Genomic DNA, 16,547 nt, shown 5'->3' on the forward strand with positions numbered 1-16,547 from the left:
ATTTCACTGTGACACTAACTCTGCTCGTAAATTCACTCACTGATCGTAAATGTACTTATGCTAATCAGCACTAATCACTAAGGCACTTTTTGTGCACTAATTACTTGTACAAATAATATAGTATCACTATAAGCACTTAATAATCACTTATTCACTTTCACTGTAGCAAAATTTCACTGTGACACTAACTGTGCTCGTAATTCACACACACTTGCACTTTAAGTAACGCTAATGCTCTTATTCGAAGAAATATGTAATGATCAACAAATTAATTAATGTTAATTAATAAAATAGAATAATCAAAAGCTGACCAGAATGCTATAGCAGCACTATTATACATTCACGGAATAGATTATATGCACAGAGATACACACAAATAATATAGTATTACTATTTATGTTTAATTACTGCCTAATTAAAACACGTTGGTAAGCCAATTACCACACATAAAAATTTAGAATAAAGTACAGGGAAACTAAATCATAATGCTCTGATAGGAAATGCTACTGTTTATGCATTCCGTAAAAACATATTATCAAATACTGATACAAGAGAATTATATTGGCAATTAATATAATTAATGAGTCAGTTTGAACTGCGGTAAACAAAACATATTTGTAATGGGAGCTGGAGCCTTCTGCTCAGAGTACAAATTAAATGCACACGATCACAGCAAAATTGTAGCGTTAGAAACTGTAATTAAATTAGCATAGTAGTAATAGATATTATTAGATACCACAAAATGACACAAATTGACATAGTTTGGTAATTATACAGTATCCGGTGTTATTCCCAAGGATACCTGAAGCCTATTTCTATAATATGAAGTTAATGACTAAAATTAGCCGAGTCCAACCAGTAAGTAATGCGATTCTTAATTAAATTAATTGATTTAATTAGAAACAGGCAATCCTACCTTGGTTGCTAACATTCTCTGTACCATCAAGCAGCCGCGGTAAGCCAATTGGCACTTGGGCCGCTATTTTCTCTGTTCTTCTTCTGTATAATGAGTTTCTGCAGAGATCGTTCAAATATTGTCACTGTGTAGTCCAAGAGATGGGCATAAATCAGGTAAACACTGTACGTAAACAGAGTCGCGCGAAGGTGAAAATCCTATGTCCAAAATAAAGTCACAAAAATGAAAACTCGGGTTGTAGTCGTCCAAAAATTCTGAAATTTATATCTCTGTAATCCCTAACACATGAAGAGTCCAAAACTGAAGGTTCCGAAGAGCTACTCCAGTTAGTTGCCTAATTATCGAAAAGACGAATTAAAACAGAGTCTCCTTTGTTGATCGAAAGGAAGTCGCAGACGCCGGGAGGTCGCTGGATTGCAGGTGATCGTTGGATTGCTTAAAAGGTCAAGGATCACGGACACCTCGTGGCTGCAGAATCACTTATTTTAAAAATTAATTACTGGCGTTGTAATTAACCAATTGTCTTGAAACTGGTCTCTAAATACTTCTTGTAAGGTTCTCTTTCCAGTAATATAAAATTCAATATGCGTCGGCTTCCGGCGGCTGCTCGGCGGTCGCTCAAAAACAATTTTAGGTTCAGCCCCGTTGGATGTTAAACTCAGAAGTTAATTAATCCGTAATTAATGAACCGTTGGCCGTTGAACCAAAACATTAGTGTCTGCGTATTCCTACTGATGTGGGCTATATAATAAAACTTGTTTCAGCACCTGAAAATAAAAACTTCCGCTGCTAAGGACGAAACACGCGGAGCGACGAAAATGCACTACTGCCTTTTACAACCCAGTTATATTTTTCCAAAGATCTACACGAAGACAACTGGAGAAAAACACCAACTTTAGTATATTCAGCAACCTTTGTCACAGAATAAAACTCCAAATATCACATATAAATCGCACACATTTATAATACAAGATAGGACAATCAATCACCAGGAAACCCATGTTGCGGATTGGAAACAAAAATATAAAATGTTTGAATACCATCAAGTACTTAGCATAGACCAGAAATTCAGTTGGATACCGAATCTCCAGGACAAGAAGTTAACCACTGCCAAAATTGCAAAAGCACTTAATGCCATGAAAGAATATTCTTGAGGCATTCGTCATCGCGTTATGACAATTCTATTAAATACAGTAGTCAATAAAATAATCACCTACGAATGAGTTATCTGGGCCTTTCCCTTGACAGCGAGAAAAATCAGACTCGTAACTTAATTCAAAGATCATTCTTGACCAATATTACTCGATCATTCTCAACAACCTCCACCAACGCACTGCAAACAATAGCCGGGCGGCCCCAAAACCAGTTCAAACAGAAATCGACGGACTCTCCACATCCTACAACTCAAGGAAACCTCCACGTACAACGACGTCATTTTCGATCCAAAGGACTATTAAGAAAAGTCACCGAAACACAACAGACATCCCGCTCTGGGTCTTCACAATCTCCATTGCAACTTCGATAAGCCACCTCCACCAACCGAATTTGCCGCATGCACAGATGGCTCAAAGATCAAAAATAAGATGGGAAGCAGTATTACCATAAAAACCAAAACAGGCCTCCACTTCGAATGGCAAGGTTACCTTCGACCGCAAAACAGCGTATATCAACCACAGCTCACAGCCATACTAAACAGCATTATGCAGCTTAGAGATTTAAAAACAGATACCATCCACGTGATCACTGGCAGTCAGTCTCCCATAAATGCCATCAAACAGCAGCACACAAATTCGCCAATAGCTCGGCAAATTCAAGATATAAGCACAAGTAATAAGAAATTAGTCCTGTTATGGACCAGAGCGCATAACGCCTGTGGAGACAATGAAAGGGCCTATTTTCTAGTAAAACACGCTGCACTAGAACAAACAGGATCTCAAATTCATATCCCATGGCCTAAATCAGCATAAGTGCAAACTAAATCAAATGGCGAATGAAAACTGGCAACGTCAATGGGACCATTCTCAAATGAACGGTGCTCTCGCTGGGACTCGAACCACGGACCTCTCGAATTCGCTTCGAGCGTGTTGACCACTACTACGAAGGCATGCTAAGAAAGCGTGAGAAATACCTTATATACTCCCTCTTTTAAAGGGCGACTGGGGTTTTAGGGGACCCAGTCGCCAAATCCTGGTGGTGGTGAAGAATCATCATTCTTCACCTTTTAGTTCTGGAGCCACTGTAGAGATATTAGGTGTGCTTTTTTTTTTTTTTTTTAAAGCAGGAGAGATGAAAAATTAGCAATGCCCTCGTCGGGCGGGATTCGAACCACGGAAATCTCGAACTCGCGTCGAGCGTGCTGACCACTACACCATGAAGGAATGCTAAGAAGACGGGAGAAATACCTTATAATATAAATCCAGCAGCTATTTCACCTACATAAATTCGATTAGATTTGATTTTTACTTTCTCTGTGTTATAGTATACCATAATTTAAATGCTTTTTCTTTATAATCGCATGATATACATAATTAAGGCTTTGCTATTTTTTATATTCTTTATTTGTAGAAGCACTTGTTATTTCACTTTCAAATCTGTTACCTGGTTCATATTTAGAGTCAGTCTCTTCAATTAATAACGCAAAGATGTTTTTATAATTTTTCTTCAAACGTACTTTTAAACTTTGACAACCATAATTCACTTCATTAACCGTAATCAACCAGGGTTTCACACCTGTTCAAGTCTCAGAAATCGAAACGTTCATTTTAATATGCCCGTGCACAAAGTCTATTAATTTCAAATGCATGACAAGATAACCTTGAAGGACAATTAAGACAACATTGCATGTAAGAATACCATTAAATAAAGACATAGTTTAGTATAGAAATTCTCCTTAAACGGCACCTTAATTTTTACACTTCTGCAATCAGTTTTACCGCAAATTAAAATTATCTGAAACTTGCAAAAATGGAAATATTTACAAAAAACAAACAAAAAAACGAACAGCAGTTTGCATTGAAGTAAATATGTATAAGTTAACATGAACAAAGGTAAATAATTTAATAATGATTGTGTAATTATAAAGTTACATGCTGCAATAGTTTGCAAGATGAGACTTTAAATTAGTATTTTCTTAACCTAAATCTATCACGAAAAGAATTTTTAAAGTGCGACAGATCGCAAGAGGAAGTTTGGTTCTACAGCTAATTTTTTTTTAATCCTTAGGAATTTAGCAGGCATATTCCATGAAACATTGAAATACGTGGAAATAAAATAGTACGTAGAAACCTGTAAGGTCTTTTGCTTATTTACGAACACCGCATAAGTGCAGACTCCAGTTTTATTGAGAAACTAAAGAAGGATTTTCTATAAAACATCGGAATTGTTAGAAACAAAGCAGTACATAGATACTGTAAATGCTTTTGCTTATTTACAAGAACACAACGTTTAAAAAAACTAATTGCCGCACCAATGTAAATTCGCAACTATATATATTCAAATTTAACTATACTCTGCATCGCAATATTGTTTCTGGATATTTTTAAGAAACTGTAATATTCCGCGAACATGGCAATTAAACTTTCCATATTTAATAATCCATATCTTTTTATCTTCCTTGATAGAAGTCTTTTTTTTTTTTTTTTTCTAAACAGATAACTCTCGCTTGCTTTGCCATAACATATATAACAAACAAGCTGCGAAAATAAAATCTTCTGGGAAAAAATCAAAGTTATAGCCGTATATTCAACAAATGTGCAGAACTTTAAGGAAGAACAAAAACCATGCTGAATGTATCAGAACAATGTGTATAAACACTGTTCCGAAATGCGGTGAGAACGGCGAGTTTAGCGTTTCCAGAAAGTGGAAGAGAAAGGCAGGGTTACTATATTTGGCGAGATATTGCCTATTTGGCGATACCGGGTGACAAAACTGGCGATATGTTATAGATGGAACGAGAACATTCTTCTCGAATGCATTCTTAGCCATTTTCTCGGGAATATTCTTGAAGGTAGGTTAAAGCTACATATAATCTGCTTGTACGGGGAGAGTAGCAGTGTCTTGAGTTCAGAGATTAGCTTGACAGCAATCGAATGAGTCGAGAATTTACTGTACTGTAGTGCTTTGCCGTGAAGCTGTCTTCACCGTCATAGCCTGAAGGCAGTGTTGCTGAGTGTTTCGACGTGTTTGCTGTAGTTTTTCAACGAGTGTAAACGAACTGCCCTGTGTAATAATGCTTATTGGCGAATAAATTGTGTTTTGATTCTTCATCAAGTGTTATTATCAATTACTCCAAATTCACGAACCCCTAGAACGCAACAATACTTTTGAAAAGAATGTGCAATAAATTTATTTAAATTAGAATGGAGCGATAATGAGCATGTCCAAATTTACCTATTTCTAAGGACACTAAATCGCTGTTTCGTTCCTCAGAATTCCCCGAATTTCTTTATTTCGTATTAGCACCAAATAAAAATGTATGTTTTTAATTCTAAGTTCTCAGGTTTAAATACAATAATTGAGCATGAATATATTAAATTACGTATCAAACTGTTGTTAACATTTCGTGAACTATTCCTTACTAAATGAAATGCTTCTGTATAATCTTGTTCTCAATTCTTTACATATTTCGGAACAATTAATTTAAACATTTAATTGCTTAGAAATGTTTGAAATTTTTCTTGAAGTTGAATAACTCAGTTCCAGACTGTAATTGTTAAATATCAACATTTCTGCGTAAAGCATTTACTTAAAACTTGCTAATACAGACGAGCTGCAAGCAGGTACATATATGGCATGCCATTACTGTTTAATTAATTATAATTGAAACTAAATGTCATATTTCGTGAGCTTTATCAGGAAATTTTGTCATTTACAAACGCATTTACTATTTTCGGTTGAAAGTTTAAAATTACGTTAGAGGAAAAGGCACGTTTTCTAGATAACTTATCATTTTAAACCTACAAATCATTATCTGTAATTTAACTAATGTGCTTATTTTCAAAAGCATAATTCTGCAGTCTATATAAATTTTACGGTAATAGGATTCTTGTGTTTACATATATACTTTTTAAATAAATCATTTTAGACCATTTCATTTTAAATGAACTATAGAATCTTTTCGATTTTCGACGATCAGTTCTTTTAATGTCATACCAAAACGCACACAAAGCAGTCTCTCGGTTATGAATGACTTTGTATTCAGTGCGCACGATTGAGATTTCTATTATGATAAAATAATTGCATGACTAAATACTACTAGAAATGAGAAATGCGGTAAACTGGAGTCAATCATTTCCTCATTGTCGTGGGTATCTTCGCACTAAATACCTTTTAAGAAATCGATGCATAGGATTTCGACAGTTATTGTAGTTTTATTCATTTCAGGGCAAGGGTTAATTAGGTTAATTGATTAAGGCAAAGCAACTTGAAGGCTAACTGGCTGTCGTGAGGTCTTTATAAGACATTTATATTACACATGGGAAAAACCACGAAAACTCCCATGCAGTCAGTCTGTTCTTCAAGACTCGAACTTGGGGCGAACTACAAGTGTTCAAACATCTTATCGCTCAGCCGAGTAATTCATTTTTGCTTTAAGCGGTTTTTTATGAGTTTTGCAACATTTTTAACATTTCAAACGCAAATGTTAATTGTATTTGCAATGTTGAAACTTCTTATAAATATTTTTACAACACTTTAAAATACTTTGTAGGAAGGACATGTTTAAACGCATATCGATGTTTAAGAAACATAGACCATGCATCGCTCTTTGCCAAGTATCGTGAGCAATTTACAAGATGATTTATATGTAAATATAAAATGCAATATGTTCAATGCTTTATTATAAAATGAAAGAACCTGTGAATGGTTTCGTATCGTAGCACAAAATGGATTAACTTAAAACAAAAAATTTAGAATATGTGCTGTGTGGACTGTGAAACTGTGCAACTCAAAAATATTTTTTTCAAAATTCGATTTAGATATTTTATATTTAATATTAAGATAATCTTCTGTAGATGTTTCGCACATATTTTTGATTAATTAGTGATTTAAGACTCTCAGAACTTTAATATTTGCATACCATCATATGAAGAAATAATATTCCTTTGAAATTTGCTGAATTTCGGCCGTTTTTCAAAAGTCACTCGATTTTATATTTCACGTTAATTGTTTTTTTATTCCAACATTCAAAAAAATATCTAAAATCTTCGCCCTCTTTTGAAATAAGCTATGAGTAATCGCCAAACTGAGTACGCAATACAGTTGCGTAAGTGGCTTGTATTTCGCATTATTTAGCACACAGAAGTTTCAAGTTCATATAATATACGGAAGAGACATATTCCATTATCAAATATAAAATTAATCGATCTTAAACTTATAACAAACATTATTCATTTCCAAGGAATGACACAAATTTATCTCCTTAAAGAAAGATCAGATCTCCTTAAAGAAAGCGGCAGATCGTTAAAGTAACTGGTAGTTAAACTTAAGTTAGTTTAACACTGGTACTTAACACTGGTAGTTAGACTTAAGTTAGTTTCTAGGCAAATGAGCTGGCTGCATGAGTGTTTTCTTAGCTTCCCCGAAGAAAGTCCTCTACGAAGGTATTCCTCTCTTTAGGCAGGTGACAGGTGACGGAAGACGGGGACGCCTGGTGTTTAACAGTGGTAAACAGGCATATGTCCCACGACTTCCCCTGTACAGAAACAGCAACTTTATTTAAATTAATAAAAGTATTTACTAAGCCTTTCTTGAGTGCTTTGCCACAATCAAATAAATCACCGTTTTTCTTAAACAAGAAAAGTGGTTTGCTTTGAACACTGGGCCAAATTTCAAGAATTTGCGATTCCCGCAATTTATTAAAATCCCTTCCATTTAAAAATAATATTATTTTACGAAACCGCTGAGATTAATAGAAGGTGGTTTGTCTGCTGCAAATCGTGCGATTAACTTTAAACTTATCTACTGAGGTAATATCTAGCAACTAATAATTAATACCTGAAATAATAATTAAAAATTAATTCTAAAATTAAACTCTTTACTCGATTTTGAAATTGTTTTTTTCTAGTAGCTTTATAAAAATATTTTTTATAATTAGAAGGCTAATGAAATTTTTAATGTTTTTAAAGAACTGATGCATCTGAATTTGTTTTATACTATTCGTCGAAGTTTTTCAGTTGTTCGTAAAACTGCTGGTAATTTTCTGATTGCCACCTTTCAGTTCAAAGGTTTTTAAAATCTGCAATTTATTTCTGGATTCCATTGAAGCTGATATATCATAATTTTCTTAGTAAAGCGTCTTATTATAATTATCTTTCAGCGTATTTTCACTGCCAGTTTCGGTAGCGCTCTTTTAATATGCTCTATAATACCGTAACCAGTTTTTTAACACATTTTCTCAATATTATCGGCAGTTGCAGCCTATTCTCGAAAGGAAACTTTATAGCATTTCTCATTTATTCTAAAACGTTGCTTACAGCTTGTAATTACTTTAAGACTTATTTTAAACAAAAATCGTATTTTTGTAAGCAATTTATCTAAATACATAATTATTTTTTAATTTTACAGTTAGCTGTCTCATTTTTAAAGGAAAAAAAATATTAGAAATACGTACATCTTGACGTTAGGGAGTTCTCTTGGTTGTGGCAGGTCAGAGGTAAATTTTTCACTTTTTTAAAACAGAGAAGATTTCTTCTTTTGCCATTAAGCAATGATGTCTTTTTAATTGTTTCATCCATATTTTTCGTTAATAATACAATAACTCAATTCAATATCTGAAAACCAGCTGTTGTTTAGGTTTTATACATTGCTAAGTGTTCTAATAATTACTTAATCTGGTAATTGCTTTTTAAACAGATCAGTTTCGTTTGTATCATAAATTGCATGCAGCTTGTATTTCTTAAACAGCCCAGGAAAAATCTGTTTCATACAGTAATCAGCTATATGATACCTCTTGTTTCTCAACATGCATTTTTCGATTATGAATATTATTTTTCTTTTCATTTTCTGAACCATCAGTTGGTATAAAGAACTTTCTTAGCATTTTAGAGAACTCCACAACTTTTGTGGTCAAATAAGCTCTAGAAATTGGGATATAGTTTACTCTCTTTGCTCAAAACCACAGTTTTTCGTCAATTATAGTCCTTTATTGATAAAAATTACGAAATGATGTATGGTAAATTTTCAGTTTGAATGCACCATATACATTTTCGAAATGTTACCAGTTACACACGCAACAAATTATAATTTGCTTCTTCCAGTCATTCGTTCAATTTCAGAATTCATGTTTCCAGTCAGCTGAAAGATTGCACATTGTCTGTTTAGTCGATCTCTCACGTCATGGCTACACACATGACCAATGCTTTCTTTTCTTCTTTTTAGACTACAGCCACATTTTCCTTTCCATTCAAAAACTGATAATGTTAGGAAGCGATTCGTGATGTTTTCTAAGAACTACCTGTGAACATAATGTGTATATTCCAACGGAAAGATTTTGAACGAGGAAACCTTAAAAGATAGAACGCAGAATATGCACTTCCCGTTATCATATGATGTTCAAAAACCTCTAGGGTTTTCAGCGCCCAGTGACAACTGAAGATTTCGCGCCCCTTACTGCTTGCCAAGGATGGAAAACATTTAATTCTACAATGTCGTAACATCAGTTTGACGCCCCTTGGATTCTGCGCCTGGGGACAGTTCTTCCCCTTGCCCCCCTCTAGCTACGCCCCTGCGGACACTCATCCATTTATAATGCCTGCAGAGAACTGCTTTTGTTAATGTTAAGACAAAGAAACTTTTCCTGTGTCATCTCAAGTTCAAACAAAGAGCTTTGTAAATAATATCTGCAAGGCATAGGAAATGAGAAGGTTTTTTTTTTCTCTAGAACTACAACTTCAGTCACTGTACGCTCTGTAAGTTACAGTCCATATTAAGACAAATAAATTATCTACAACACTTTTGATGGGTGCCTGATGGAATAGGATCTTCTGGTTCTTAGTGCAGTCATTTACCAGTCTGAGTTTTATTAATTAAAAATTTAACATTTTATTTAATTTTATTTTGGCAACTTGGTGACTTGTCCATTGATTAGTATGCATTTGTTTTGGCTTCTGAAAGTATGAACTTAATAAAGTGTGATTTTATTAACCAATGAGTTAAAAGACTGGCAATATTGTAATCTAAGTTGAATAAACGTGGCATCCAAAACCTGAATTGAACAAGCGCAATGAAAAATTAAGACAAAATTTGTGGCTTTACGTATAAAATGAGATAATGTCATCTTCAAGCAATAACAAATGCTCAGATCAGAAATATCGAGCTCTTTTATTGAGAGCAGATAGCAGAATTCTGCAAAATATGTTTTTTCCTTTACAGACTTTTATAAAAATAATTTGCTGGTTTAAAAGATTGCAAATCCTACTTTGATTGCAAAGCTTTTATATTTATATCCTGCTGACTTTTATATTTATGTGTTTATATGTCGCATTATCTTGTACTATATGCTTAAGCAATTCAACAGTAAAGATAATCTTTAATAAAATGTGACCTTTCTTTGACAATAAATGGTACAGACACAAAAAGCGAAATTTCAAGATAATCCTTGCCCTGAAATAATCGTGGATACTAATTCAGAAGTCAAACAACAAAAATCAGCGTTATATTTTCAAAATTTTCACAGGACTATTTTCGATGGTTTTACCGAACCACCATCCTCAACTGCAAAACCGCAAAAAATCGTGGATAGTCAAGATTTCTCAAACTACAAGTTAAAAGTTAAAGCCCAATAAAATCAGTCTCGGACTTTGTGCCGGAATCCTTTAAAGCTTTAGTATCCTCAAACCATTTCTCATTCTGCTTCTGGTTCGCTAAAAACATCTCAATTATTGTATCATTTCTTTGAAAGCCAATTTCCCATGTTCGAAAACAGCTTGTCCTTAAAAAGCCATTTTCTTTTTCAGCTCTCACTTGTGATCATCCCGGCGAAATCGAAAATGGTCGCCGAGAAGGGGACATCTTCACGTTCACAAGTCGTGTCACGTATCACTGCGACCCCGGTTACGAATTGGTCGGAAGAGCCAACAGATACTGCCAGTCAAAAGGAGAATGGAGTGGCGTGCTTCCATCTTGTAGACGTAAGTAAACTTTTTTATGTAGAGAATAAGAAAACATTAGTTCGTAAAACAGACGCGTTAAGAATGGATATACAGGAATAATAGAAGAATTGCATCTAAATATTTTTTGAACAGTTGCTCTTGGATTTGTGGTTTTAGTTGAAGAAATGAATCAAAGAAAGTAGGTTTCGTAACTACAATAATAGTTCCAATTAGAAAACTGCTTATTATACTGCTACAGACTTCTTTAAAAAAACTTATTTTTAAATACTGAGAATCGGCTCTATAAAATTCATCCAAAGCATTATATGACTTGAGCCGTTTTTATTGAATGAACATAGATGTTTCATTGTGGAATAAAAATTTCCGAATTTTGGCATCATTGACAAACGGCAATGTGAAAGTAAGGATATCGTGTCTGAGGTAAAGAAAGGGTGTCATTTAAAAATCTGCATTCGTGTTTGCCTTCAACATAATATCTAGAGTTCCTAATAATTTTAGTAATTATATTTCGGATTATTGATTTCATAATCATAAAATGTTTTCTGTCTAATTTGGCTAAGGAGAACAATTTTGTTATTGACAAATTTTCCAGGAAACTCAAGTAAATTTAAGTTTTATATATTGGAGGCGAACATTGACCTGATTTAAAAATCTATTAATGTCTTACGAAACTGACACCGTAGAACAATTTTGTTATTGTCAAACTTTCCAGGAAACTCAAACGAATTTAAGTTTTATATATTGGAGGCGAACATTGACCTGATTTAAAAATCTATTAATGTCTTACGAAACTGAAACCGTAAGCCTCTCTCGGGTTCGAATGATGAAGAAGTCATGGGTGTTTGAAAATATGTAATATCTTTTTGTCGTGGTGGCATTTATAAATCATCCCATGAACTAAAAGTCCCATTGAGATAGTTATGGAAGAAAGAGTAAAATTTTAATTCTGTTCTCCGGAGTTTTCTCAATCAAAATTGATATCAAGCTGAGAAATATCGTACTGTCATCTATAAAGAGCCCAAGAACTTGTCCAGCGACAAGTAGTCTATTTCTCTTGACCACGATGAATTCGCTGACCAGAATAAATAGCAATTGGCATTAGGAATTTTTTTAAATGCTGTGTGAAATGTCTCATTTCATATTACACAGTTCCAAATTAATGAGAGTAGCTGAGCTCTATAAATGTAATATAAAATCAGTACAGTTGTAAAAATTTGAGATCGGCGATGACATTAATCCAGAACTTCCTACTCAATTCTCTCCCTGTGTTTTCACTCGTGAGTTACCAAAGCTTGATATTATTTTACAACTAAAAATAACATTCGATGATTCGACCATGATATCATCAATCTGACTGAAGAATAGCAGTCGGATTGATTCGATTATTGACTGATATTATCGTTCTACTTAACCAATAGCAATGTGTACCATATATAAAGTTAGCTAGATTTCTCTATTTTTATCTATTTATTTATTTCAATCACCGTGAATTTGTTTCTCAAAAATAATTCCTTAAACTTGCAGACAAATCACGTTACTTAAGAATATTTAAGAGAAAACTGTTTACCGCATGAATGCTTAAAATATGTTCATACATTTAAATTTTATTAGTTACCATGATGAAAGGTACTCATTTCTATTACAAAATGTTTTAACTTTTGATATCTAATGTTAACAATGAATGAAAGAGCCCATCAGCGACTGACTGGATGAATCGGGAGACATCCAGTCAATCGCTGATGGGAAGTTGACATCCAGTCAGGAAGGAGATGGGTGACAGTGTTTTCATGGTTTTCCTCAAGTGTGATGGCCCACCAACGGTCGAGCGGTAAAGTCGCTGAACGCTGGTAGTTCGGTCCGAGGTTGAAATCCCGCGAACGGGCTGGCTGCATGGGTGTTTTCGTGGTTTTCCCCATGTGTAACGTGTATACGAGCCAGTTTTCCTTAGAAAGCCCTCCACGAAGGCATCCCTCCCGAGTTCGGTCCGAGGTTCGAATCCCACGAACGGGCTGGCTGCATGGGCGTTTTCGTGGTTTTTCCCATGTGTAACGTGTATACGAGCCAGTTTCCCTTAAAAAGTCCTCCACGAAGGCATCCCTCTCCTTAGGCAGATAGCCCTAGTGTGCTTTGCCATAATTAAATACACCACACCACTTCAAGTATGATGTTGATACGAGTCAGTATTTCTTAAACTATCCACCATTTCTTTGCGAAGATAACCCTTCTCTGTTTAGCTGCATTCAAATAAACTGTGCTTAAAAGAAATTGCAGAAGGGCTTTCAACGATTGAACAGCTAATGCCTTCTTCACTTGCAACAAATTATTGTTACTTCTTCTAGAGTTGCTTCTATGTGTTTCGTATCATGTGTGTATTTAAGTGTGCATTTAATTATGGCAAAGCACACGAGGGCTATCCGCCTAAGGAGAGGGATGCTTTCTTGGAGGACTTTGTAAGAGAAACTGGCTCCTATACACGTTACACATGGGAAAAACCACGAAAACGCCCATGCAGCCAGCCCGTTCGCGGGATTCGAACCTCGGACCGAACTACAGTGTTCAGCGACTTTACCGCTCGGTCGCTGGTGGGCTCCGTTTCGTATCATGAAATATGAATGTAAATTTTATGTGTGAAGAATGCAGAGATCCCTAATAAAGAATGCAGATTAAGTATCCCTAATTATTAGAAAGTATTCTCACCTCTTTACGATTTTTCTAATAACATTTTCTTTCCTTTAAATTATTTGTGGAAATCCATGATATCACGTGTTTCAAATGCTTATTATTACCGCCCTAATTTTTTAAATGACAATTTATCGTCACCATAGGCACACAAATTTGCAATAAAAGCAGACGTATGGTTACAGTCAGGCAATATTATATTTTGACAAAGTATACTAAAACTATATGCTTAAGAAGAAGGATGTCTTTATAGATGAGTTTCTAACGGAGACAGGCTTGTATTCATGTTATATATGTGGAAAACCGCGGAAGCATTCACGAAACCGGCTCATTCACTGGGATTTTAACCTTAGACGAACTACCAGTGTTCAGTAATCCTCTCCACTCTGACGCTGGTGAGAGAAAACGATAGGAAAATAATCTTACAAAAAATTATGTAAATTTCATAAAAAGATGTATATTAAAAACATGTTTTTGTAACAATTTTTATTATTATTTTTAATTTCTTTGTGTAATGAAGTAAATGAAATTCGAAATCTAAACGTGAAGAGTAGAAGTCGGGGTCCATAATCTTCCGTGTTGTTCAAGGGCCGTCTAAACTGTATTTTGCACTTAGGAAATGTAATGCAGTCAATCCCTTGGTCAGGGCCGTCTTAAGGAATTCGGCGCCCATGGGCTACTAAAAATAATGCGCCCTTCTTCCTAAGAAAATACACAGAATGGCAAATGGGAGTCGGAAAAGTTATACAAAATAAAAGTGTCAGAACTAGAAAAAAACTATTTATTACTTTTATAATAAACTGTTATCTTTATTGTAACTTTTCTTTAAAGTCACTTATTTAAAAGATGGGTATAAATGTTTACCCAGATTTGAGGGGATTATCTCAATAATGACAGTTCCGATCAGTTTTTAGTCTAATCCTTAGAACTTGATCGGAACTATTATATGATTCTCCATCAGTGCATAACATAAACAAAAATAAAATTTAATTAAATAAAAAACCATTTAAGAACAAAAGTGGGAAACGTTATGTCATGATATTCCCTAATCTCCTACTGTGTGACGTATGCATTGCGTCAGCATGTGTTTCCCGCCTTCGGGAGAAGACGAGGGTTAGCTGGCGAGCGGAGCAGACGTCGCTCGATCGCTCGTATACCATTTTCATTAATTGTAATCCTAATGTAATCTATATTTGTAAATAGTAATAAATGTGTGTTATCAACTATGGTCGTTGCCTTTCCCCACAATAATAGCATAATATGTTTTTATGCGGAATTCGTCATTTGCATCAAGTTGCACTTCTTCCGACGTATTTTCGTCGAACTGTCTTTTTCTTTTCCGTAACCGTTTGTATTGTAACCGTTGTAAAAGGAAAAGCACTTACCTTAGGAAGATAATAATATAATTTAATAATTTCCACTTAATTTTCAATTTTTAATTCACCTTATTCAGTCGACAAATACTAAAATTATACCAATTTTACTTTTGTCGTGCAATCTATATTAAGGTACGCATCAGTGACTCCTTTATGTTCCTATCTTTTATCAGGATTGTTAAAATAATACAATTTACGTTTAGATAAATGAATATGCCTGGCGACGCGGTGAGTATACGTAGGTGGTCTTATATTAACTCCAGTACAGCTCCGACAGTTCAAATGCAACTGAAACAAAAGTACGATCGGTAGGGTGTTACTCCTATTTCGCGTTGCCCTTCTCTATCTATCGTTTTTCAGCACATTTGGAAGAAATAAAAATCAGTTTAATATTTTAAGAAGTGTTTTAATTTAAAATAAGTAAAAACTAATAAAATGAAAAATAAATTTTTACTATATCGCAAATAAAAAATTGCCGCCTCAAAAGGCTTGCGCCCTGGGGCTATAGCCCGTTTAGCCCTGTGGTTAGGGCGGCACTGCCCTTGGTTAACGAGAAACCTAGGTTAATAAGAGTTTGGATAATCGGGATTCCATTCCAACAATTTTATAATATGTTACGTTATAAAGGCAATGTGAGCAACCTGAAGATCATACATGCAAATTATCTTTTCAGCTGTCCAATGCCCAATGCCTATGGATGTCACCAATGGACAAGTCGTCTATTCCTCCCAGTCCTACAAATCCATTGCCAAATACGAATGTCTCTACGGTTTCCGGCTGGTTGGCCCTTCCACTCGGGTTTGCGAAGCCAACAAACAGTGGGAGGGGGAGGAGCCCTACTGCGAAGGTAAGTGAGAATCGTTGTGAAGCAGCACTCACCTCTCAGCATTACTTAAAGGGGGGCAGGAATACTCCGAACCATATTTAGGCTGGCGTTTGCGTACATCTGGATAGAATATTTGCTGTGCGAGAAACATTTACTTATGTGCACGGCTCGCCTGGCTCACGTATTTCTCCTGCTACGCTCCAAGGAGTGCACGGAAAACGTAGTTCCAATATTTGTCGATTCTGCACTTTCTTGGGAAATATCGGAAAATTTTGCAGCTCGATTGTTATACTTGAAGTGAATTTGTTTTCCTTTTGAATAAATTTCCATGTGCCTTTCGTGTAAATTTCCTTTCATTTCTTGACTACTATTTCTCTTTTTTTTTTTTTTTTTTTTTTTTTTTTTTTCCTGTTAGTTTCTACTGTGTTGATCTCTCTATGAGTGATTTGTTTGCCTTTATTTATTACTCTATCCTGTATGATTTATTTTATTTTTTAACACTAAATGCTCGGAATCTCTGCAAGATTTTGAAAACATATACACAAATATTGATTTATTTTAAACTATTAATCTAAAAGAAAAAAGCTTATGTAATTCGTTTGGGGTTGGATTATTTTGCAGTTATGACTAAATGATTGTGT

The 16,547-nt window shown here is 34.8% G+C and overlaps 1 protein-coding gene across 3 annotated transcripts in view; it reads left to right on the forward strand.

Moving 5' to 3' along the window:
• Nucleotides 1-16,547, forward strand: part of LOC118190665 (sushi, von Willebrand factor type A, EGF and pentraxin domain-containing protein 1-like) — a 693,686-nt gene that overhangs the window by 548,716 nt on the left and 128,423 nt on the right. For all 3 annotated transcript variants that reach the window (XM_085810736.1, XM_085810734.1, XM_085810735.1), the window contains exons 5-6: nt 10,870-11,043; nt 15,754-15,927. In XM_085810736.1, coding sequence (XP_085666862.1) covers nt 10,870-11,043; nt 15,754-15,927 — 348 coding nt within the window. The remainder of the gene's footprint in view (nt 1-10,869; nt 11,044-15,753; nt 15,928-16,547) is intronic.

The sequence above is a fragment of the Stegodyphus dumicola genome, chromosome 2 (genome assembly GCF_044657685.1).
Source record: "Stegodyphus dumicola isolate Sdum_Otavi_A_Nest chromosome 2, ASM4465768v1".
Lineage (NCBI taxonomy): Eukaryota > Metazoa > Arthropoda > Arachnida > Araneae > Eresidae > Stegodyphus > Stegodyphus dumicola.